Source organism: Protobothrops mucrosquamatus, unplaced genomic scaffold (assembly GCF_001527695.2).
Source record: "Protobothrops mucrosquamatus isolate PMUCROS unplaced genomic scaffold, P.Mucros_1.0 scaffold1339, whole genome shotgun sequence".
Taxonomy (NCBI): Eukaryota; Metazoa; Chordata; class Lepidosauria; order Squamata; family Viperidae; genus Protobothrops; species Protobothrops mucrosquamatus.
The window spans coordinates 304,940-327,398 of NW_015387536.1; the positions used below are offsets into that span (position 1 = coordinate 304,940).

Sequence of the window (22,459 nt, forward strand, 5' to 3'; positions counted from 1 at the left end):
TACTATATTCTCGATTCTATTCTATTTACTTTTTTCCCCAATTTTTAAATCTATTACCGGACAATATTGGGGTAGCCATCATGGGGCATAGATGGAGTAGAGAATTTTTTTGTTCCTTTTTCAGGTCCATGCTACTCAATAACATTTCTGGAAAAGGAGTATAGATGCATCTAGAGGCAAAACCGGATCTGGATCAGACAATGCAAATATTCCTGATTTTCCAACAGCTGAAACAGCAACATGATTTCAAGTGCTTTTCTGAGATCACATTTTATAGAATAAGAGTCGGACACTAGAGCCACGTCTGAATTTAGGAATAGACTTTGGGATTTGTTCATAAAACATAGAGTGGACTTGATGTCCTATGTTCTTTGCTGTACTATGATTCCAATGTCACATTATTGAATTATACAAGCAAGAGGTTCTAGAAAAAAATTAAAAAGGAGAATGTTGGGATGAATATTGATGCGGTTAACAAAGAAGGAACTTTATTCATAGTTGTTTATGATTGAAAACTGCAAAACATTTTAAGAAGACCCTAAATAAATCAAAACTACCCTACAAATTGTTCAAAATTATATCCTAGTTTTTCTTAGTGTCTGAAAGAAAATATAGCTGCTAAAAACAAGATAGAATATAGCAATCAAAGTACCTGTTAAAATGGTAGCCTCTATTTTTTTATTACATTTATATTTTTATATTATGCTTGGGATAAACACATGTCCATCATCCGACAAAAAATAAAAAAATAGAAAACCTCAAAGAGCAGACTGCTTTAGAATCAAATACAGTCCACTTTATGGATTGCTAGATCTTTTTCTGCTGTCAGTTTTCTAGGTTTCTATGCTTCTATTAAGTGCCTTGCAACACAGTAAAATCAGGATATAAAAACAATTACATAAAAATAGATCTATAGGTGTCTGATGCAAACTACAGTGATATCAAATGTATATGGGACAGGAAGTTATATACATTTGTCAAAGAAATAGGTGCATAACCAAAAGAATAAGAATAGCTGTCATGGTTATATTTGCCTGCATGAAACTGAACTGCAGAGATTTATCTGAAAAAAGCTTCACAAATAGCCAGTAAAATTGGAAATCAAATCCAATTTCCTTTCTGTCTGTTCATCCTTTGGAAAGTCAAGCTTTCCTCCCCAGAGATTTAATTATAGTGAATTTCTTGAGCCAAAATAGAGTAAAGGAGATTTTAGTGACTTTACTGGTTTCCTTAAATTGCATTTTATTGTTTTAGCCAACTCGGACAATACATAGGCAAAGACGTGCATGCTGTACATTAATTTTTAGTTGATAAAAATGAATGGTATACATGAAATGCGCAATTCTCCGTATTTAAGGATTTAAATAAAGGACTGTCCAATTTATTTTAGGATTTATTTTTTCCTAAAGATGGCTAGACATTTTTTTTCCCCCACCCATTTTGTCAAGCCAGGAGAGCAACATCTTCTCTCTTTTTACTCGGATTGGTGGAGCGCCGGCCAATCAGAAAAATCGACCAGTCGCCTTACGCCCGCTCAAAATCGACACGACGCAGGGCCTGCGCGCGGCCGCGCGCCCCTCTCTCAAGGCCCGCGCGCGCATGCGCCCCTCTCTCAAGGCCCGCGCGCGCATGCGCCACAACGATTTAAAAAAAAAAAAAAGCGAGCCAAACCTCTCCTTTCAAAAATAAATAAAATAAACTAACACCACAAAACGCAAAAGACTACTCCCGCTGCGGTTGCCTTTCAAGGAAGAGAACGTTATCCTTATTTATTATATTACCGACAGGGAGGAGAGAGAGAGAAAGGAGAGGGAAAAAAAAAAAGAAAGAAGCGCCGATCCAAATCCAAAGGTGAAGGAAACGAAACATTTAAAAGTAAATAAATAAATAAAAAGAGCGGGGCTTTCCGCGCATGCGCGGAGGAGACTTCAGGTGCGCGTGCGCGCGGGGCTCCTTTCCCTTGGCGGGCCTTTCCCCCCTCTCTCTCTCTCTCTNCAGGCCCCCGCTCCGCTCCGCAAAGGGTGTAGCCGCCGGGCGGCGCGGCCTTGGCGCGCGGGGCTGCCCGCGCAGGCGCGTTGGCGTCGGAGCGCGCCCCCCTCCCCCCCTCCCTCATCCGCGGAGCGCGCGCGCCATGGACGTGAAGCGGCTGAAGGTGACGGAGCTGCGGGCCGAGCTCGGGCGGCGGGGCCTGGATTCGCGCGGCCTCAAACTCGACCTGGTCCAGCGGCTCCAGGAGGCCCTCGACGCCGAGATGCTGGCCGCCGGGCCTGAGGAGGCGGGCGCCGAAGCGGGAGCGGCCGCCGGCGGCGGGCAAAGCCTCACCCGGGCCCGCTTGGGCGTCGAGGGGGAGGACGACGACGACGACGAGGAGGAAGAGGAGGAGGAGGAGGAAGAGGAAGAAGACGAGGAGGAAGACGAGGAGGAGGACGAGGAGGCGCTGCTGGCCGACGAGGAGGAGCAGCCGCAGCCGCAGCCCCCGCCTCAGCAGCAGCAGCAACAGCCCCCGCAGGCTGAGGCGACGGCCGGCGGCGAGGAGGCCCCAAGCGAGCCCGGCGGCGAAGGCCGCGCGCAGCAGCCCGGCGGGGTCAACGGCGCTCAGCCGGCCGCCGAGACCGGCGAGGAGGCCGAGGCTGAGGCCTCGGTCTCGGCGGAGGCTTCGGCGGGCGGCGAGGCCGAGGAGGGCGGCGACCAGGAAGGTAAAGGCGGCGTTAACGGTGGGGTTGGCTGGCTGGCTGGCTCGGTCTTTTCTTCCCACAGCCCCCCCCTCCCCGGGTTCCCCCGATCCTCGCCTTCCTCGTGGGGTGGGGGGAGGGGTGGGGTGGGGTGGGGGGGAATGGAATTGAATTGAATTGAATTGAAGGCTTTATTGGGCCGAGTGGGATTATTATTAGACACGCCAGGAATTGGTTTCTGGTTCAGAAGCACTGAGTGTACTTGGAAAGCAACAGATTGTTATTATTGTTATTGATATTATTAAAAATACAAATATATAGCAATTTTGAACTTGCTAGACCTGAATACTCTGACTTTGCAAAAAAAAAGCAAACAACCCATCTTACTTGGGACTGCCTATATACTCAGACGGCTCTTAGGTCCTTGGTTAGGATTTGAACTGTTAATTTAAGTTTTTACCAGTCCCAGACTGTGAATCGAATATAATAATAATAATAATAATAATAATAATAATAATAATAATAATCTACTATATATGCCTATATATCAAATCTTATTTTAGCAGCGCTTAGGTCCTTGGTTAAGGCCTGAACTGTTAATTTTTTACCAGTCCCAGATTGTGAATTTAACAACAACAATAATAATAATAATACTACCCATATATTATATATGCCTATATGCTCAGATGCTACCTTAACATTTCTTGGGTCCTTGGTTAAGACCTGAACTGTTTAGTTTTTACCAGGCCAGATTGTGAATTTAACAACAACAATAATAATACCCATATATTATATATGCCTATATACTCAGATGCTACCTTAAGATTTCTTGGGTCCTTGGTTAAGACCTGAACTGTTAAATTTTTACCTGTCCCAGACTGGGAATCAAATTGAAGATTAATAATAATACAATGATGATGAAGAAGAATCCAGGCTGAACAGATGTGGGATCGTAATAAATAAATTAGAATAAATAAAGCTGACATCCTATTATGTTTGTAATGCCATCAAACATCCACATCTGCCTATCTCAGGTCCTTGGGAAAGAGAGGCGGATAAAAATGCCAAATCCAGTTTGAACATCTTGCTGATTGTACAATGAATCATAATAACAATGATAATGATAAAAATAATAATGCCAATAAAATGGAGAAATAAAAGGCATAAAGAATACTACAGCCACACTCGATGGGTTGATATATCAAGTGTTCTAATTAGAGAGACCGGCCTCCCCCCCCCCACCAGGTGCCCCCTTTATCCACCCTAAGTACAACCTGTTAGTGCCTTGCTCTCTTCTCCCTCCTGGCTGCTGCTGGTTGTGGGTGGGGTCCTCGCTAGAGCGGTGGAGGCGCCCCCCTTTTTTTGCAATGAGCGGGGCTTGTTTCATTGGAAATATGGTAATGACATGGTTGGGGGGGGCTCTTGGGGGCTCCTTGGTAATCCTAGAAGATGCTTTCTGGCAGTAAGCAGGCAAAGAATTGGGCTCCCATTTTTATGTATCTGTTTGTTGGTTTGTTGATTTCATTTTTGGTTTCTTGCAGTGAGCAGGCAGAGAATTGAGATACCGTTTTATTTATTTATTTATTTATTTACCTGTCTGTTTGTATATTTATTTATTTCCTATTTGGCTTCCCGCAGTGAGCAGGCAGAGAATTGGGCAGCAATTTGCTTGCTTGCTTTTTATCCTGCCTTTTATCACTTTATAAGTAACTCAAGGCAGCAAACATAGGTAAGACTAATTCCTTCTATTTCCCCACGACAAGAGGTGGGGATGGACTGAGAGAGAGAGAGAGGGGCAAATGGGTTAGAAGCAGCCAAAGGGTATTTTCTTGAAGACTAGAGATAGTCCTCAAGGTATGGCTGTTCGTTTAGTGACCCTTTGAGATTATGACGGTGCTGAAAAAATGGCTTAGGATGGATCCTCACACTTAGGGCCACCGTTGCAGCATCCGCACAGCAAAATAGTGACCCCAAATGACCCCTTCCTCTAGTTTGCCAAAAGATCATCAGGGTTATGGTGAGCCAACTGAAATTGAAGACTCTCGTTGGTGACTAGGAAAAAAATGGCTGATTTTGCCAACTACTGTTTTGTAAATAGAAACAGTGTTTGAAAATAGGGACATTTGCTCTGCGGAAGTCTTCCTCTACAAATGTATTAATGCTGTGGCAGCCTCAAGTTTTTTTGGGGGGGTATCCCTTAAAAGCTGTTGTAGCACAATAATCTATAGTATAGTTTTCTTTTTTTCTCTCTTTGTGCTGAATCTTAGATTGGGCTCCTTAGAGCAGAATTCTGCTCTATTTTACAGCAACATACTGTAAAATTGCTTTGGTAGGATATGCACGGCAGTGATTTGTGTAAAATATGTTGTGAAACACAGACTGTGGTTCTGATTTTGTTTTGTCACAAAATGTGGTCCCCATTCCCAAGCTTGTGTTCTCTCCCATCGTTAGGGATTCCCAGAATCTCTAAATAAATTCCTTTTAGCTTGCTTTCTCATCTAGGTTAAAAGGGGGCATAGTATTCCACCTCAAAGAAGGTAATGGGGTGGGTTAAAACTATCTGAATTTGAGGTATATTAGTAAAATCTATAATTTTCCTCATTGCTGGCAGACTCTGGAGGGAGTACAATAAAGTTAAAACAAAAACTCAATGTAAACAATTAAATATCCACAGAAATCATTCATAAACATCATAGGCATTAATAAAACTAAAGTAGTTTAAGGCGATAATGTGTTTGAAATAAAGTTGAGTGCCATCTACAGCATAAGTTGAATAATGTTGTGGATGATACTGTGTGAATAATTATAATTATAGAATAATTGTTATTATTTCAATTTGTGTGCTTAGTAGATAGGAGGGCATGGTTGCCTGAACAGTTGCTCTGTTCTTCTTTGCTAGCTGCAAGAAATTTATGTTTTGGGGTATTTAATCTTTTGTAGCCCAGAACATTTTCTTTATATTCTCAACAGCACTCTCCTGTATTATTATTCCCTTTTGCTTCGAGGTGATGGTCATATGAGCAATATAAACGTTTAAATATGGCAGTAAGATTTGATCTTGGAATGCAGTGCATATTTTAATTGTCACATTCTAACAATGTTGTGAGATTTATTCAGTTTTCAGTACAAATCTGATATACTCGCTATGTCTTTGCAAAAAATTGAAGTGCTTCTTGTGCTTGATTTAGCAAATAGCAAGTCCCAAATATAATATTTAATCAGTTTTTTCTAGCAAATTGCTCTCCTTTAGTTTGTAAAATCGTCAGTTCCCCAGACCCAGTGAGGGCTTGGTTAATTGGAGAATTTGAAATAAAATTTCACAGTTATCTGCAGGAAGCATACTAATGACCTAATGAATTGCATAGCTGACTACACAGGCCTGTTGAAGTTTAGATTGTACATATGGGACGAGGTCTTTGGGGGATTTTAAGCTACACAAGATTGATTTTCTGCATTCAGAAAGCTTTTGTAATATATAAGCATCCACATTCATCTTTAAAATGTGGAGGCTTTTCCAGAAAGTATGAATCAGGGATAACGTACATATCAATCATTCATTTGTTAAAAGGGCTTCCCTCTGAGAGCATTACAGAAAGACTAGAAGTCCAAAGTGGAAAATGAAACATGCCATTTTGATTTCCTGCAGTTGCATTGAGTGATAGGTACCTAAAGTAGATGGGTGTGATGTGAGGTTTGATCATAATTATTTATTTTCTGGGCACCAAGGGATTTGGGCTACTCAAAAGGCTAAACGCCAAGCGAGGTTTATAGTCTAATATTTGAAGTAGTCAAAAGGACTTATGTGTTTTCTGTATATGTTTGGTTTTTTTTTTAAACAAAATCTGCCTGCTTGGTTTTTTTTTCTGCCTCTTCCCAGCAAATGAGGATGAGAAGGAAAAGCAGGCTGGGCCGGATGCTGAACGCCACGGCCTCAAAAGACAGAGAGATGAGAAGGAAGAGCACGGGCGTGCTTATTTTGAATTCCGAGAGGAGGCTTATAACAGCCGGTGAGCTACGCATCATCATCGTTTGGGCTGGGAATTTAATCTGCCATGCGCCAGAGGAGGGAAGCAGAAGTGGAATGGAGAATTTGGAAGGCGGGTTTCTGCGGCTTAGAAGCAAATAAAACAACATTATCAAAAGTTTGCAGCCCTTGATAATGACTGAGGTGCCAGGGAGTGAGTGGCTGGCCCTCACCTTTCATTGGAACACAGACTACACGATGTCACAGTGATTAGGACAGTGTTTCTCAACCGTGACAATTTTAAGGCATGTGGACTTCAACTCCCAGAATTCCACAGCCAGCAATGCTGGCTGTGGAATTCTGGGAGTTGAAGTCCACATGCCTTAAAATTGTCAAGGTTGAGAAACACTGGATTAGGATGTTGGAGCAGACCGGGGTTCAAGTTGACTTTAGTTATGGAAGCTCCCTGGGCAACTTCCTTATCTTTGTCTAGGGCAGGGGTAGGCAACCTTGGCTCTTTTATGACTCATGGACTTCAACTCCCAGAATTCCTGAGCCAGCATGGCTCAGCTTGGAAACCTCTCCCTTTTCCCTCAGCGTGGCTGGCTCAGGAATTCTGGGAGTTGAAGTCCACGAGTCATAAAAGAGGCAAGGTTGCCTACCCCTGGTCTAGGGGAAACCAGTAGTCCTCGACTTACAACAGTTCATTTAGTGACCGTTTGAAGTTACAACGGCACTGGGAAAAGGGACCTATGACCATCCCCACGGTCACACGCTCAAAATTCAGACACTTGGCAACTGACTCCTATTTATGACGGTTGCAGTATCCCAAGAGACATGTAAACACTCTTTGCAACCTTCTGACAAGCCCAGTCATGGGGGAAGCCAGATTCCCTTAACAACTGGGGCAAGACAGGTCGTAAAACGGGGCAGCCCCCACTTAACAAACGCCTCGCTTAGCAACAGGAATTTTGGGCTCAATTGTGGTCGTACGTCGAGGGCTGCCTGTACTCCAAGGAACAGAGGCCGCCATTGGGGAGAGCAGAGGTTGCTTTCTTGTACCTTTTTCAGGAAGGCAAATTTTAAAGATGACTTTCTCGGTTGTCCTTTTCGACACAGATCTAAGTCTCCACCCCCCCCAGAAGAGGAGGCTAAGGCAGAGGATGACGAGACTCTCGTGACGCTGGACACATGTACGTACCGATTCTGTGCGCCCCTCTCTAGGGCCATAGGTGAACATAACCGCGAGATGAAATATGTATCACTCCAGACCACCAGACGACTCTCGGTGCCGATCAAGGCAGCACCAGTTGCCTGAAGAAGAGGATTGAAATCTGAATGCGTCTGTGGTTTTTATATTTAATGGTCCTTTCGAGGCAGAACCCTAATCTAAGTCATAACCCAATCCTCCCTTCAGTAGTCCAGCTCATAAGGCAGACATGTCAAACATAAGGCCCGGGATGCGGCCCGCAAAGTGGTTTCATGTGGCCTGCGAAGCCATCCTGGAAACAGTGAGGGAACGGCCCCCGCTGTCTTGGCCCAGGCCGGCTGGGAGCCAATGTACAATTTTGTGGTGGCCATCTATGCTGAAATGCATTCAGTCTTAGCTCTATAAGCCCCCCCCACATGGCCTGAGAGGAAAAGTGAGGCTCCTCCAGTGGACCATGCCTTGGCACTTGCCCTGGTCCCACCCCCTTCTGCCAGAGACCCTCAGATCTGTCCCACTCCTGCCCAGGCCCTTACAGGCCCACTTGACGCGAACGATGTAGAGCTGGCCACACCCACCCAGTAGGCCACACCCATTCCATCCACGCCCACCCAGTAGGCCGCACCTACCCTGGCCACACCCACCCGGCCCCCTGAAGGCAACCACAATGCAGATGCGGCCCTCAATGAAATTGAGTTTGACACCCCTGTCACAAGGGGAGCCTGCAGCCTTGTTCTTTATTCAGGAATAATTCTGTGAATCCAGTGGGATTCCTTCTTGCTGTACAATCTCTTAGCTTTTTCCCATATTTAATCCCCCGCTTCTGATTCAGCAGGGAAAACGATGTAGTAAAACCATCGCAGGCCTCAAGTCTTTTATTTTTTTGTTCGTCATGGAGTTAGCAGACTCCGCTTTTAATCGTGCCTCGCTTCTCTTTCTCACACAGACACATGCGATCTTCACTTCAAAGCCACCAAGGACCGCTACGGAGGGCAGCCTCTGTTTTCTGAGAAGTTCCCCAATCTCTGGTCTGGGGCGAGAGGCACACATGGGGTGAAAGGAGGCAAAGTCTGCTTCGAGGTGAAGGTGAGGAGGCTGGCGGTCCACGTGAGACCCTTTGGGTCACCACAAGTGGGGACGGGGCCAATTGAGGGGTGCAGTCTATTGAATTTACGGGGCTGAGCTCTAACTGGGCCCATCTTCACCGGGCAAAAGGGCCGAAAATCATTAGGAAAAAAAAAATGTAGATTTATAATTGCTTGAAAGATTTAGACGATGGGCACCAAGCAGCACGTTTAGCACAGGTAGTCCTCGAGCAGAATTTCCGTTCCTAAGCAAGGTGATTGTTAGTTAAGTGAGTTGCTGCACCTGGTTTTACGATTTGGCAGCTGTTAAGCCAATCACTGCAGTCCTTAAGTGAATCATGCAGTCATTAAGCACACCCGGCTTCCCCCATTGACTTTGCTTGTCGGACGCCAGCTGGGAAGATTGCAAATGGGCGGTCACACGACCCCGGCACGCTGCAGCCATCTGTTGCAACGCCGCAACAGTCATAAGTCTGCTTGTAAGTCCCTTTGTTTCAGTGCCACCGTGACTTTGAACTTTGTTTGCAAGTCGATTATCTGCGTTGTGAATAAATTGGCTCGGAAGTCCAGTTGTTTCAACTGCTATTCACACAGAACTTTATCAGAATCGAGTCTGCAGAAGGGGAAACTGGCCAGGAAGGAGATTCACACCTTCCCCCGGCCCGTTTGTCATCTGGTGGTTTGCTCTTCTCCTTCCTCCCTCCCCCCCCCCCCTTAGGTGGCACAAAACCTGCAACTCAAGGAAGGCTGCACAGAGACCCAGCTGCTCCGGGTGGGATGGTCTGTCGATCTCTCTCGTTCCCAGCTCGGTAAGTCGCCCTTCGAGGTAGCCTTTGGGGGACAGCTCAGCCGATCCTGATCCTGGGGTGGTGGTGGTGAGGGTGGGGGGGGGCAGCAAGGGGATGTCCCACAGCACTGCCTGAGTAAGCGCTGCTGCCTTCTAGGTGAGGATGAGTTTTCTTACGGCTACGATGGACGAGGGCTGAAGGCTGAAAATGGGCAGTTTGAAGAATTTGGCCAGGCCTTTGGGGAGAATGACGTGATCGGTTGCTTTGCCGTAAGTGCCGTGAGAGAAGACTCGATGGCGGCGGGGGGGGGAGGGTGTCTTTGGAGAAAACCCTGGTTTTGGGCGGGAACCAGGTGCCGCACAAGCGAACTCCTTTGTTCCTTGATCCGGGTCTCATTCAGGAGACCGCCATCTGTTTTAAGTGCCATCTTCAGCCTTTGCTCTAATCTCCTTAGAAAAGAGCCCCATCGGTTTGCTGACCCTTCAGCAAAGCATCACTGCTTGCTGCTTGAATGGCGAGGACTCCCCCCCCCCCCAAAATACAGCCCAAATACTTGCAGGGCTGATAACCCTCCCTCCCCCACCCCCTGCCTTGCAGAACTTCGACAGTGAAGAGGTGGAGCTGTCCTTCTCCAAGAATGGGGAGGACCTGGGCGTGGCCTTCCGAATCAGCAAAGAACTGCTGGGCGACCGGGCCCTCCTGCCCCACGTCCTGTGCAAGAACTGCGCCGTGGAGCTGAACTTCGGCCAGAAAGAGGAGCCCTTTTTCCCAGCTCCCGAGGACTACCTGTTCATTCACGCCATCCCTGCGGAGGAGCGCGTGCGCACCCCGCTACCCCCCAAAGCGCCTGCAAAATGTGAGGTAGCTAAGTCTCTTTGTTTCGCTCCCCCTTTTTTAAAAAAAAACAAACAAACCCCATAATAGCCTGTTAGATCGTTTCAGTCTTGGGGGGGGATCAGCTGGCAGTTGTGTTGCGCTGCAGCTGCGAAAAGGTGTCTTTTTAAATTCGATCCCTAGCATCCGTTGGCGTATTTTATCACTGGGTAAGAATCTGTAGCCCTTTAAGGGAAATGTGTCTGGTGGAAGTAATAGCTCAGGAAGACAATACTGGCTCTGGACTGCCCACTTGAGTCTAATTGGAATTATTTTTTTCTCCTTGGGCAGGGGTCTCCAAACTTGGCAACTTTTAAGATTTGTGGACTTCAACTCCCAGAATTAAAAGCCCAGAATTCTGGGATTTGAAGTCTGCCAGTCTTAAAGCTGCCAAGGGTGAAGATCCCTGCCCTCGGGCGTCCTCCCTCCTTCGTGTAGGTGTGAGCATTGCCCTGTGCCCTCTGTTTGACCAGTGGCAAGGAATTGGTTTCCCAAAAGGCAGAGGTTTGTCTTAAAACTCAAGCTCCAGAAACTGGGTTTTGTTGTTGTTTTTTTGTCTCCTAAAAGTTCTAAGACTACCGATATTTGTAGCTCAAAGTTGAACTGTGGGGTCCTTGGTGTGCTCCGAGCTTGGTGGTTTACTTGCAGACGTTTCATGACCCAACTAGGTAACATCATCAGGGCTAGAAGGGAAGAGGAGAAGGAGGAGTGTGGGGTCCTGGGTGGTCTCTGAGCTTGGTGGTTTACTTGCAGACATTTCATGACCCAACTAGGTAACATCATCAGGGCTAGAAGGGAAGAGGAGGAGAAGGAGGACTGTGGGGCCCTGGGTGGTCTCTGAGCTTGGTGGTTTCCTTGCAGACGTTTCATGACCCAACTAGGTAACATCATCAGGGCTAGAAGGGAGTGGAGTATGTTCTCTATACCTTTCAAAGGAGACAATTAGAAATACATTTGGAATTTTAAGATTCTACCAATAGAAGAGAATATTGGTAGCTGAGAGTTTAACTGTGGGGTCTCTGGTGCTCTCCAAGCTTGGTGGTTTTCTAGCAGACGTTTCATGACCCCACTGGGTAGCATGATCAAGTGCCTAGAGGGGAGTGTGGTTTACTCTCTGTTTATGTACAGGTGGCCTGCCTTGTTGGGGTGATGATGTTACCTAGTCTGGTCATGAAGCTTCTGCAAGAAAACAACCAAGCTCAGAGAACACCAAGAAGTCCACAGTTCTAAGTCGCTCTGATTCTCTAAACTAACTGCCCTGGTTTTTTTAGACCTTTGATTCCCACAGTGACTAGTCCTCAGTGCCCCTGGGAAGACCATAGAAGCAGAACAATTGAGGCTTCCGCTCACTGCTTCTGAGGAAAAAGTCATTTTGACCAGCAGACATTGATAGCTTTATCCCCGGAATCCCTGCAGACGTTTTTTTAAAGCCAATCATGTTACTAGTCCTTGGGATACCTTGCGATTGTTTTTAATTGGCCTTCAGGGCCAACAGGTTTTTCAGCAGTGCAAAGCTCTCCTCTTCTTGAGTGCATCTCTCTCCTAATGGACCGGTCAAAAAGCTACCAATATTTTTGGCTACCGTATCTTAGTTTCCCTTTTATCTTTTTTCTTCTTCTCAAGGCTGCATCAGCCAAGCTGGACCTTTGCACAGAGAAGGATTTCAAGGCACCCCTATAATCTTAATAGCATTTTGGCAGCTCCTTTCCTACGCAGGCCTTGATTGGATGGCCTTGCTTACTATCTCTCTCTCTCGTGTTCCTGAACCAGGTTGTGCTGATGGTTGGGCTGCCCGGATGTGGGAAAACATTTTGGGCCCAGAAGCACACCGAGGAGAATCAAGAGAAGCGTTTCAACATCTTGGGGACCGACAACATCCTGTACCAAATGAAGGTAAAAAAAAATAAAAAATGGGTGTCCCTAACTAACAGCTGCAAGAACCTACGACCCCAGTTGAGCCCCAGAATTCCATAGCTGAGCAGGACAGTTGTTAACTGAGTTTTGCCCCATTTTACAAACTTTTCTTTTGCCACAGCGGTTAAGGGAATCAGCTGTTAAGCTAGCCAGACGGTTATTAATTGATTTTGCTTGTCAGAAGGGCGCAAAAGGGGATCACCCCTGGGACGCTGTAACCATCATAAATGCTTGCTAGTTGCCAACTATGTGAAAAATGGTCGTAAGTCACTTTTTCCAGTGCCGTGTACCTTTGAATGGTCACTAACTGAAAGGTTGTAAGTCAAGGACTACCTGTATATAGGGGGAGAACAATAAAGGAAATTACTTTGTACGTCATTCTTGGAGACTGACGGGAGATATCCCGTGGGCCTCACGCCTCTGATTTCATCAAATTCATAACCAATCCTGTCCAGTGATATATAGCTTCCAAAACTTTTGGATAGGAGCTGCCCTTGATTGACCCCCTCCCTCCCCTTTTCCCAAATGTCGGGGTTTCCTCCCTCCCTCCCTTTTAATCTTTCCGATCTCCCCCCAATTTTTTTCCCCCCCGACAGACAAATGGCCCTGCGGTTGAGGACCCACTGCCTATCGAAGCTCGTGATTCGCTGCTTCAGCAAGCTGCCCGTTGCGTGAGCAAGCTGGTCCAGATCGCACCCCGGACACGGAGGAATTTTATTCTCGATCAGGTATTTATACTTTTAAAAAAAACAAAAAACCAAACCCCAGAGACCTCAGATGGATTAGTCCCAGGAAGAGAACAAAGGTGACAAAAAGCATATTTGCCCCCAACAATCTGGATCCTCATTTTACCGACCTCGAAAGGATGAAAGACTTGAGTCGGTGAGGATTGAACTGCTGGCTGTGGGCAGTGTTGGCCTGCAATATTGCATTCTCAGCATTGGGAAGGAAGGTAGGTAGGTAGGTAGATAGATAGATAGATAGATAGATAGATAGATAGATAGATAGATAGAGATAGATAGATAGATAGATAGATAGATAGATAGATAGATAGATAGATAGATAGATAGATAGATAGAGATAGATAGATAGATAGATAGATAGATAGATAGATAGCACTTAGACTTACATACTGCTTCATAGCATTTTACAGCCCTGTCTAAGCAGTTTACAGAGTCAGCCTATTGCCCCCAACAATCTGGGCCCTCATTTTACCGATCTTGGAAGGATGAAAGACTTGAGTCAACCTTGAGCCGGTCAGGATCGAACTCCTGGCTGTGGGCAGTGTTGGCCTGCAATATTGCATTCTAAGCACTGGGAAGGAAGGAAAGGAAGGTGGCACTAGGACTTAGACTTATATACCACTTCACAGTGCTTTACAGCCCTCTCTAAGCAGTTGTCAGCCTCTTGCCCCCAACAATCTGGGTCCTCATTTTATCGACCTCGGAAGGATGAAAGACTTGAGCCAACCATGAGCCGGTGAGGATCGAACACCTGGCTGTGGGCAGTGTTGGCCTGCAATATTGCATTCTAAGCACTGGAAAGGAAGGAAGGAAGGAAGGAAGGAAGGAAGGAAAGTGGCACTAGGACTTAGACTTATATACCGCTTCACAGTGCGTTCCAGCCCTCTCTAACCAGTTTACAGAGTCAGCCTCTTGCCCCCAACAATCTGGGTCCTCATTTTATCAACCTCGGAAGGATATGCTCCGGCATCTCTGGAGGGCTTCGGGGTGCAATCCAGACACCACGGTTGCTTTCCCCTGGGATTCCACCTCGGCCTTTCTGAAGCTCCCTTTCCCCTCCCTCGCAGTGCAACGTCTACAATTCCGGCCAGCGGAGGAAACTGCTGCCTTTCAAGGGCTTCCTTCGCAAAGTGGTGGTGCTAGTGCCCAGCGAGGAAGATTGGGCGGACAGACTGCAGCAGAGGGAGAAAGCCGAAGGGGAGAACGTGCCAGAATCGGTGATGCTGGAAATGAAAGGTACGCTCCATTCCAAAGTCCGGATTTGGGGGTGGGGGGGGAGGCCACTCATTCAGGGGAATTGAGGCTGGGGCCTCCTCATCTCTTTGGTCTTCTGCATTCCTTTACCCCTAGCCAACTTCTCCCTTCCGGACAAGTGCGACTACATCGACGAAGTCCTCTTCCAAGAGTTGGCGAAAGAAGAAGCCCAGCCTTTGGTCACTAAATACAAGGAAGAGGCCCGGAAGCTCCTCCCACCCTCCGAGAAACGGACGAACCGTCGCAACAACCGGAACAAACGCAACCGCCAGAATCGCAACCGCGGCCAGGGATACGGTGAGGCTGGAGGCGGGCGAGACAGGCTTGCGGGTACATCAGAAAATCCAGATCGATTTCACCTGTGGTCTTAACTTGCTTTCTCTCCTGCTTTTTCCCAGTCGGAGGCCAGCGCCGGGGCTACAACAACCGGGCCTACGGGCAGCAGCAGTACTGGGGGCAACCTGGAAACAGAGGCGTGAGTACACCTTGAATTTTGTGGATCGTCACACAGCCAGGCGTTCAGACTGGATCTGGCCTTTTGATCTACCCCTCGAATCCTTCCTAAGGACCGAGTCAGATAGGGGTGTTGGATGGCCCGAAAGGTCTTGTGGCAGGATGTCAGCTTTTCCCAGTCAAGCTGCCTTTTGCAATTGACCAACGGGGGACTTGGTCAATGCCGACGGTGCTCCAGTTTGAATCGCACCCAAGGCGCCTATTACAATTGGCTGAGTCAACCTTGAGCCAGTCAAGATCGAATTCCTGGCTATGGGCAGAGTTAGCCTGCAATATTGCATTCTAATCACTGGGAGGGAGGGAGGGAGGGAGGGAAGGAAGGACTTAGACTTATATACCGCTTCACAGGGCTGTACACAGTGCTGTACAGCCCTGTTTAAGCAGTTTACAGAGTCAGCCTCTTGCCCCCCAACAATCTGTCTCCTCATTTTACTGACCTCAGAAAGATGAAAGACTGAGTCAACCTTGAGCCGGTCAGGATCGAACTCCTGGCAGTAGGCAGTGAGTTAGCCTGCAATACTGCCTTCTAACCAGTGCGCCGCCGTGAAACTCAGGGTGGGGACGCCCGGCCCTGGTTTGAACAAGCCACGGTCTAAGATTGAAGCTTCTGAGCAATGGCCCTGGGGCACTGATGCTTCTAACCGACAACATTGTTAACACACAGGGTTATCGCAACTTCTACGACAGCTACCGGGGCAGGGATTACAGTCGCTTCTACGGACGTGATTACGATTACAACAGATACCGGGACTACTACAGGGACTACAACCGAGAGGTAAGAGGCTGTCAGTTATACTTCCAGAGAAAGAGTACCGGTAATCCCTGACGTACGGCCGTAATGAAGCCTGCCCATCGTGGTCGTAAGTTACGACGGTCACATATTTTACGATGTTTTTGATCTGGCAGTCCTTAAGCAGACGTTGCAGCTGTGGAGCGAACCCCCTCCTTCCATGCAGGTGTGATTTTGCCCAAAACTGGAAGTGCCACTACCCTTCCTATAGGCGGTCCTCGACTTAACGACCACAGTTGAACCCAAAATTTCCATTGCTAAGCGAGATGGCGGTTGAGCCAGCTTTGCCCCATTTTACAATTGGCCCAGTTGTCAAGAGCATCACTGCAAACATTAAGTCACTAACACGGTCGTTAAGCGAATCTGGCTTCCTTCCCCTTTGACTTTGCTTGTCAGAAGGTCATCAAAGGGGATTGCTGCAACCGTCGTAAATACGAGTCAGTTGCCAAAAGTCTGGATTTTGATCGGGGATGCTGCAACGGTCGTGTGAAAAACAAGTGTTTTTTTTCCAGTGCCGTTGTAACTTCGAACAAGTCACTCAGTGAACGGTTGTAAGTCGAGGACTGCGTGTAGAGGGGCCTCTTGATCTCCAGTCCTCAGCACCCCAAATAGCAGTCAAGGAGCTCTTATTGTCTGGTCAAATAATCTATTTTGGAGATTGTATTTACTTGGTTTCGCTGGCTGTTTTTGCGTTGGTCTCTGAATGAATGAATGATGAATGAATGAATGAATGGACCTTTATTATCAAAGTATAACATGTATACAGTGAGATTGGCTGAGCCTCCCTCCGTGCCTTCCCCACCACAACTCACAGTGACTACAAACCCCCAACTTATTAACATCCTGTGAGCTAATTGCACAGCACGCCTGCCTCACGGGTCTGTCATGCATGAAATTATTATGTCCTATTCAAAAGCCTGACAGCCCATGGATAATGAAAACTGTTCCTGAACTTGGGACATCCTCCACCAGCCCCCTGCTTAACTCATCCCCTGGTCTCTTTCAGTGGCAGAACTACTATCAAGACAGAGACCGATACTACAGGAATTACTACGGATACCAGGGGTACCGGTGAAACCCCGTTAGCCGCCTCCACCCTTCAGCCAAGCAGCCAGGCTCGACAAAGAGGGAGATTGGGGGGGGGGNAGGGGGTGGGCAAGGGGGTGGGAGGTTGAAAACCGAAACGAAAATTGTAAATTTTTTTTTAAAAGTTTGTTGGAAAAAAAAAACCGAAAAAAAAAAATATTGTCTTATTCTATAAAAAGAAAAAGAAAAAAAAACACACCGCATTTCGGAACCTAGTTTAGACCTTTGTAATCCCCGATGGTTCGCGTGGGGGGGAAGAAAATAAAAAAAGAGAGAGAGAGCAGCAGCAGCACTTAAAAGGCTGTCTATGATCGGATAGGAAAATAGACATGGTAGAGCGGCTGGGCTGGCAGTTTATCTTTGGGGCTGGGGAGGGGGGGATGCAGGGCTCCTGGGGGGGGGGGCGATGCGAGGAAGACGGGGTGCAGGGGGGGGCGGTTAAGCACCCTCCATCATCTTTTAAACCCAGATCGGTCGTGTCGTCAACCTGTCACTCATTTTTTTTCCCCAAGATGGGCACCAGGAATCCTTTGGCATTGGGTATACCCCCGGGGCAAAAGCTAAGCCTTCTCCTCTCCACCTTGTTTAAAATCCAGCCTGCATTTTCAGACAGTGAATTGCCGGGTAGCCTGTTAGATGTTGGGTGCCACAGGCTGGAGGCCAACTTCCCATGCCGTCCCTCCCATCGACATTTCAAGCACCATCCCTCTTGAGGTACCACCAAGCCAGCCCCTTGCCCCTGTTTGAAGCCCATTGCTGTCTTTCCTCTCCTCTCCCGAGACTTAGCCGGCCCCCTTTTCGATCATCTCTATATATAGAATCTACGTCCTCCTCTTCTCCTATTTTTTATTTTTTAGTTGGGTTTTTTTTTTTGCCTGGAATGAAAGGAACTTTAAAAACCTCTCAGGGTTTCTGCCAGGTCTTCTGGCTGTTAGCACCTGACATGTATATAGGGAAAAATCTGTGCTAGCAGGGCAGTTTTCAGCTTCCAAGTAGCTTTAATGTGGAGCATTGAAATTTTGCTTTCTTTCTTTTCTTTTTTTTTTAAAAAAAGAATAAAACTTGTCAAGTGCAGGTTCGGGGGTGGGAGAGGGAGAGCCCATCATCCTGTGGTGGTTGTGGTTTTGATAAACGGATCGGCCTCTGTACATAACGTGGGGAAGGGGAGAAGGTCTGCGTTGAGGGGTGGGTGGGATGGATGTCTCTTGTTTCTGGCTTGGCAAATGAATTTTGGCGTTTGTTTGAAAGCTTCGCGCTCTCTCTCTGCTAGTGATCCTCCCTCTTTTTCCCTCTCTTCCTCTTCCCCTATTCTCTTTTTCCCCCCTTTATTGAATTAACCTTGTCTTTTTTGGCTTCTCACAGAACAAAGGGTTTGGGAGTCTTTCACTGGATGTCCTCTGGATGCCCCCTCCCCATTGTGTAAATACCCCTTCTCTGCTTCTTGGCGCTGCTTGTCTCCAGCTTGGCTAATTATGTCTGATTCCCATCCACAGGGATTAAAAGATTAGTTCCTTGTGATTCACTGTTTGAAATTCAAACTTTTTAAATTGGGGGTGGGGGGTGGGGTTCTTGTTCCTTTTTTTTTTCTTTTTAAATGTTGGCTGTTTTGTTTTATTTTGTTTTTGTTTTTAAAGAATAGTTTCTCCCAAAATCTCTTCCCAGTCTTTCCAAGCAGCTTTTTATTTCCATCCCCATTTTGAAAAAACAACAACACACAAACAAACAAAAATGCTTATTTCTGCATTTCGGCCAGATTTCAGAATCCTGCCAGCTTTCGTGAGGTGCCTGGGAAATTAATGTTGTTTTTTTTTTGTTTTAAAAAGGAAGTTGATACGAACGAGGGGAAGGAAAGGCAGAATTCTATCTCCGTGCATGTGTGTGATTGTGTGACAACTGTTTTTATATCTAAATTTAACCGGTATTTTCAATACTCGAGGCCACCGGGCGGGGAAAGGGGGAATTATTCTTCTGGAGAAAAAATGGTGCACTTGCCCAGAATGAGACAGGGAAGGAAATCCGTGTTTGTGAGTAACTTCAGTAACTGGACCGCTTGCATATGTTTGAAATTGTGGAGGGGGCTCTGATCAGTTGATTGTGGGCATTCCTTGCTCACGTGCAGAGTGCCAGCTGTTGAGATCACAGGGAAGCGTTCCTGGGTTATACCTGTTGGATCACAGGATAAGGGGGAACAGATGCCGGGCCCAGTTAGCTTCTGTACTTCCTAGGAAACTGTGTTGTGTGGGTTTTTTTTTAATAAGGGTCTTTTCCAGATGGGACCTTTAAAAAAAGGGATTTCTGGCTTTCTGGACTTGGGATGAGTGAAGCTGCTGCACCCTTAGACCAACAGACCGAGAGAGAGAGAGAGAAAGAGAGAGAGAGAAAGAGTTATTAGCAATTTTAGTAGATGTCTTTTCTTTTCCTGCACATTTTTTGTAAAAAAAAAAAAAAACACGAACGGAAAAAAAAAAGAAAAAAAGTCAAAACGGTTTAAAACAAAAAAAAACCCTTTAAAAAATTCAGCCTGTTTAAAAAAATAAATAAATCTGTTAGTGTTTTTTCATGATTGTATGTCTTAGTTTGCTGTAGACACAAAGGCTCAAGCGAAACCGAAGGCAGTAAAAAGGAAAAAAAAATGTTTTTACGAATGGTGAAACGTTTTAAGCGGCCAGTAAAAAATATATAAAACAAAATAAAAAATACGGGGGCGGGGGGGAGGATTGCCATTGAACATGTAACTGTGTGGTTGTTTACATCTGTAACGTTTCCTTTCTTAACAATTCTGGCATCTGTAGGTTGGGGAAAAACAACCCTCCATTTTTAGAATAAATTAGCCATTCGCTTGACTCCAGCTTTTTCTGTTGCACTGCTAACTTCTTCAGTGTCGCCGTTTGAAGCTTTTGGGCCCTTCTGCTCCTCCTCTTCCTCCTCTTCCCCAATGGAACACAATCTCCAAAGACCAAACCATTCTGGAAGTTTAAATTTTGATTTAGCCAAAACCTTCCTCTTCAATAAAGTTGAATGTGGGTAACTCTCAGAACTTCTGCCTCCTGTTTCGTTGATAAAGAGGGAACCGCCTTTGAGGGCGGGATTTGCATCTGGTGCTTCTCCGTAACCCATCTTCTCGTGGGGCCGCGAATACAGGCAGTCCTCATTTAGTGACAACTTGGTCTTTAAGTGGAACTGTTACCGGCAATGCTTATGATCTGACTTCAGCTTTCTTTTGCTGTACAGACCAGCAAAGGTGGTTAGTGCATGGACAGCAGTTTTTCATCCAGGTTACAACTGAATGGTGACTAAAAGACAGTCACTAAATGAGGACCCCCCTGTATAGTCTTATTTATTGGGTTCTTGTTCTCTGAGCTGGGTTGTTTTCTTGCTGAAGTTTTACCACCTGAGTGAGTAACATTGCTGCATAGGAGAGGGTATAAACAGCCAGTTAACTCACACCTCCCTCACGCCCTGATGACGTTAACCGAGCTTGGTAATGAAATGTCTGCAAAAAAAACCTGCCAAGCTCAGGCGACGATAAGGACTCATTAGTTGAACCCTGAGCTACATTTCTTTCTGCTCTTGATGGCTTTTATTACTGGAGCTTTTATTGAAAAGTCTGCCTTATATAAGCTGGATAAAATTTGGGACGGGATTAAGGAATGTGTATACATCTTATGTCCTTTTCAGTATCACTCTTCCGATCCAATATGCTGTGTCCCACTGGTTTTGTAGTGCTTATTGGGAATCCCCCCTGTGGAGGATATGGCTGGTTTAAAAACGTGATAATTTTTCACTTTTATCCTAGGTGAAGAATATATAATAACACTTGGGAGCTAGGACAGCAAAGATGCCTTACAAGCATCTTAGATACTGTTCGTTCATCCTGGCAACTTTAAGATAGGTAGACTTCAGTTCCCACAATTCCCCATCATGCTGGCTGGGGAATTCTGGGAATTGAAGTCCACTCATCGTAAAGTTGATGAATTGCTCTATGGAGCATCCACACCACCAAGCCATTGTTTTCTTAACCCGATCCACGGAATAAAAAGCTTGCTTACTGTTTGCAAACAAAAACATGTCTACAAACCATGATGGCTGGTCTGCACAACAATGAAGCAAATCACGTTATTGCCTGAGCTGAGACATAATATGGAACAATTACTGCTTCCTGCTAAACACCACTAGCCGCATTCTAGTTTTTAGATCATCTATTTTTCCATCCTTCATGACTTCTCTAAACATGGCCACTTTAGCTAATGCTTCCTGCTGCATTTAAAATTCAGTGGTTCTAGGACAGAATTTGTGCGTGTGTTTGCACAGTCTGCCAAGTGTTTAGATTGGATTTGGTATTTTTAATCCAATCGAATCCTTCCCAAGAACCCTGAGCTGTGTTGTTCTTTAATAATCATTTAATAATAGAAGAAGAACTGGAGAAAATCGTAACCTACAAAGACGTGCCAAATAAAAGTAAAAAGACGACAGCAAACAAAAGCAAAGTACAGTTAGTCCTTGACTTAACGGCTATAATTGAGCCCAACATTCCTGTTACTAAGTGAGACATTAAGTGAATTTTGCCCCATTTTACAATTCACCTTGCCATAGTTGTTAAGTGAATCTTATCAGAAGAACGCAAAAGGGGATCACCACAACCGTCATAAATACGAGTCATTGTCAAGCATCTCTCTTTGGATCACATGACCACAAGGATGCTACAAATGGTCATAAGGGCGAAACGCGCTCATCGCTCACTTTTCCCGGTGCCGTTGTGCCTTTGAATGGTCACTAAATGAACTGTTGTTAAGAGAACTACCTGTACCAATAGTGACGGGCACCTTGGGTGCAATCCCAAAACATCTGGAGCATCACATGTACAACATCGGCATTGACTGAATCCCCATCGGTCAATTGCAAAAGGCAGCTTGACTTGGCATGGCTGACATCCTACATACATCCCAGCCTCTGCTTCTCCCAGGTCCAAGAGGAGAAAAATTAGGGTTGCCAGGTCTGCTTCCAAAAAATAGCCGACAAGCGGTGGGGGGGGTGTTAAGTAGTAAAAAAAATAGACTGTACAGCTTTAGATTACGTACCATTTCATCATAAAGCTTTTGAATAAAAAAAATGTCCACTATTTTGTGAAAAAAATAGTGAACATAATGTGAAAAAAGTGGACTGTCCACTCAAATAGTGGACACCTGGCAACCCTAAGAAAAATGCCAAATCCGGTTTAAACTGACTGTGCCACCAGCCATTATTATTACTGTTTGTTTGTTTGTTTGTTTGTTCTCGTCGTCATCGTCATTGTTAATAATTTTTCCACGCCAGAAACACCTGTGCGCCAGGCAGGCAACACCTGGAGACAAGCCAGCCTCTTTCCAATCCAGTCTCTTTTACCTGGGGAAGGGAGAAAGGCGAACGCGGAAGCCGCCTCTCCGCATTGGGAATGTCTGCTCTCGCGCGCCGTATCCGGAGGAGGAAGGCGCGCGCTCGGTCGCTCGCTCTCTCCGCCGCCATGTTGACTGCTGGCGCCGAAGCCGGCCCGCGCGGCGCCATGTTAGGGCTCGCCGCTTTGCCTGCAGCAC

General features: G+C 46.2%; 1 protein-coding gene across 1 annotated transcript; it reads left to right on the forward strand.

Moving 5' to 3' along the window:
• Window positions 1-2,131: 2,131 nt before the first annotated feature.
• On the forward strand, window positions 2,132-16,936 carry HNRNPUL2 (heterogeneous nuclear ribonucleoprotein U like 2). Its single transcript, XM_015821506.1, has 14 exons — window positions 2,132-2,696; window positions 6,550-6,679; window positions 7,756-7,829; window positions 8,790-8,929; window positions 9,647-9,737; window positions 9,873-9,985; window positions 10,314-10,577; window positions 12,360-12,482; window positions 13,100-13,231; window positions 14,314-14,482; window positions 14,597-14,797; window positions 14,899-14,975; window positions 15,678-15,788; window positions 16,810-16,936. The coding sequence occupies exons 1-14, from the start codon at window positions 2,132-2,134 to the stop codon at window positions 16,876-16,878; spliced, it is 2,259 nt and encodes a 752-aa protein (XP_015676992.1). The 3' UTR covers window positions 16,879-16,936.
• Window positions 16,937-22,459: the final 5,523 nt, after the last annotated feature.

Excerpts from the sequence above, each read along its gene's own strand:
- HNRNPUL2 (XM_015821506.1), top strand. The coding sequence starts at position 2,132 with ATGGACGTGAAGCGGCTGAAGGTGACGGAGCTGCGGGCCGAGCTCGGG. Across the intron at positions 2,697-6,549 it reads GGAGGGCGGCGACCAGGAAG|CAAATGAGGATGAGAAGGAA; the intron begins GTAAAGGCGGCG and ends GCCTCTTCCCAG. Across the intron at positions 15,789-16,809 it reads ACAGGGACTACAACCGAGAG|TGGCAGAACTACTATCAAGA; the intron begins GTAAGAGGCTGT and ends GGTCTCTTTCAG.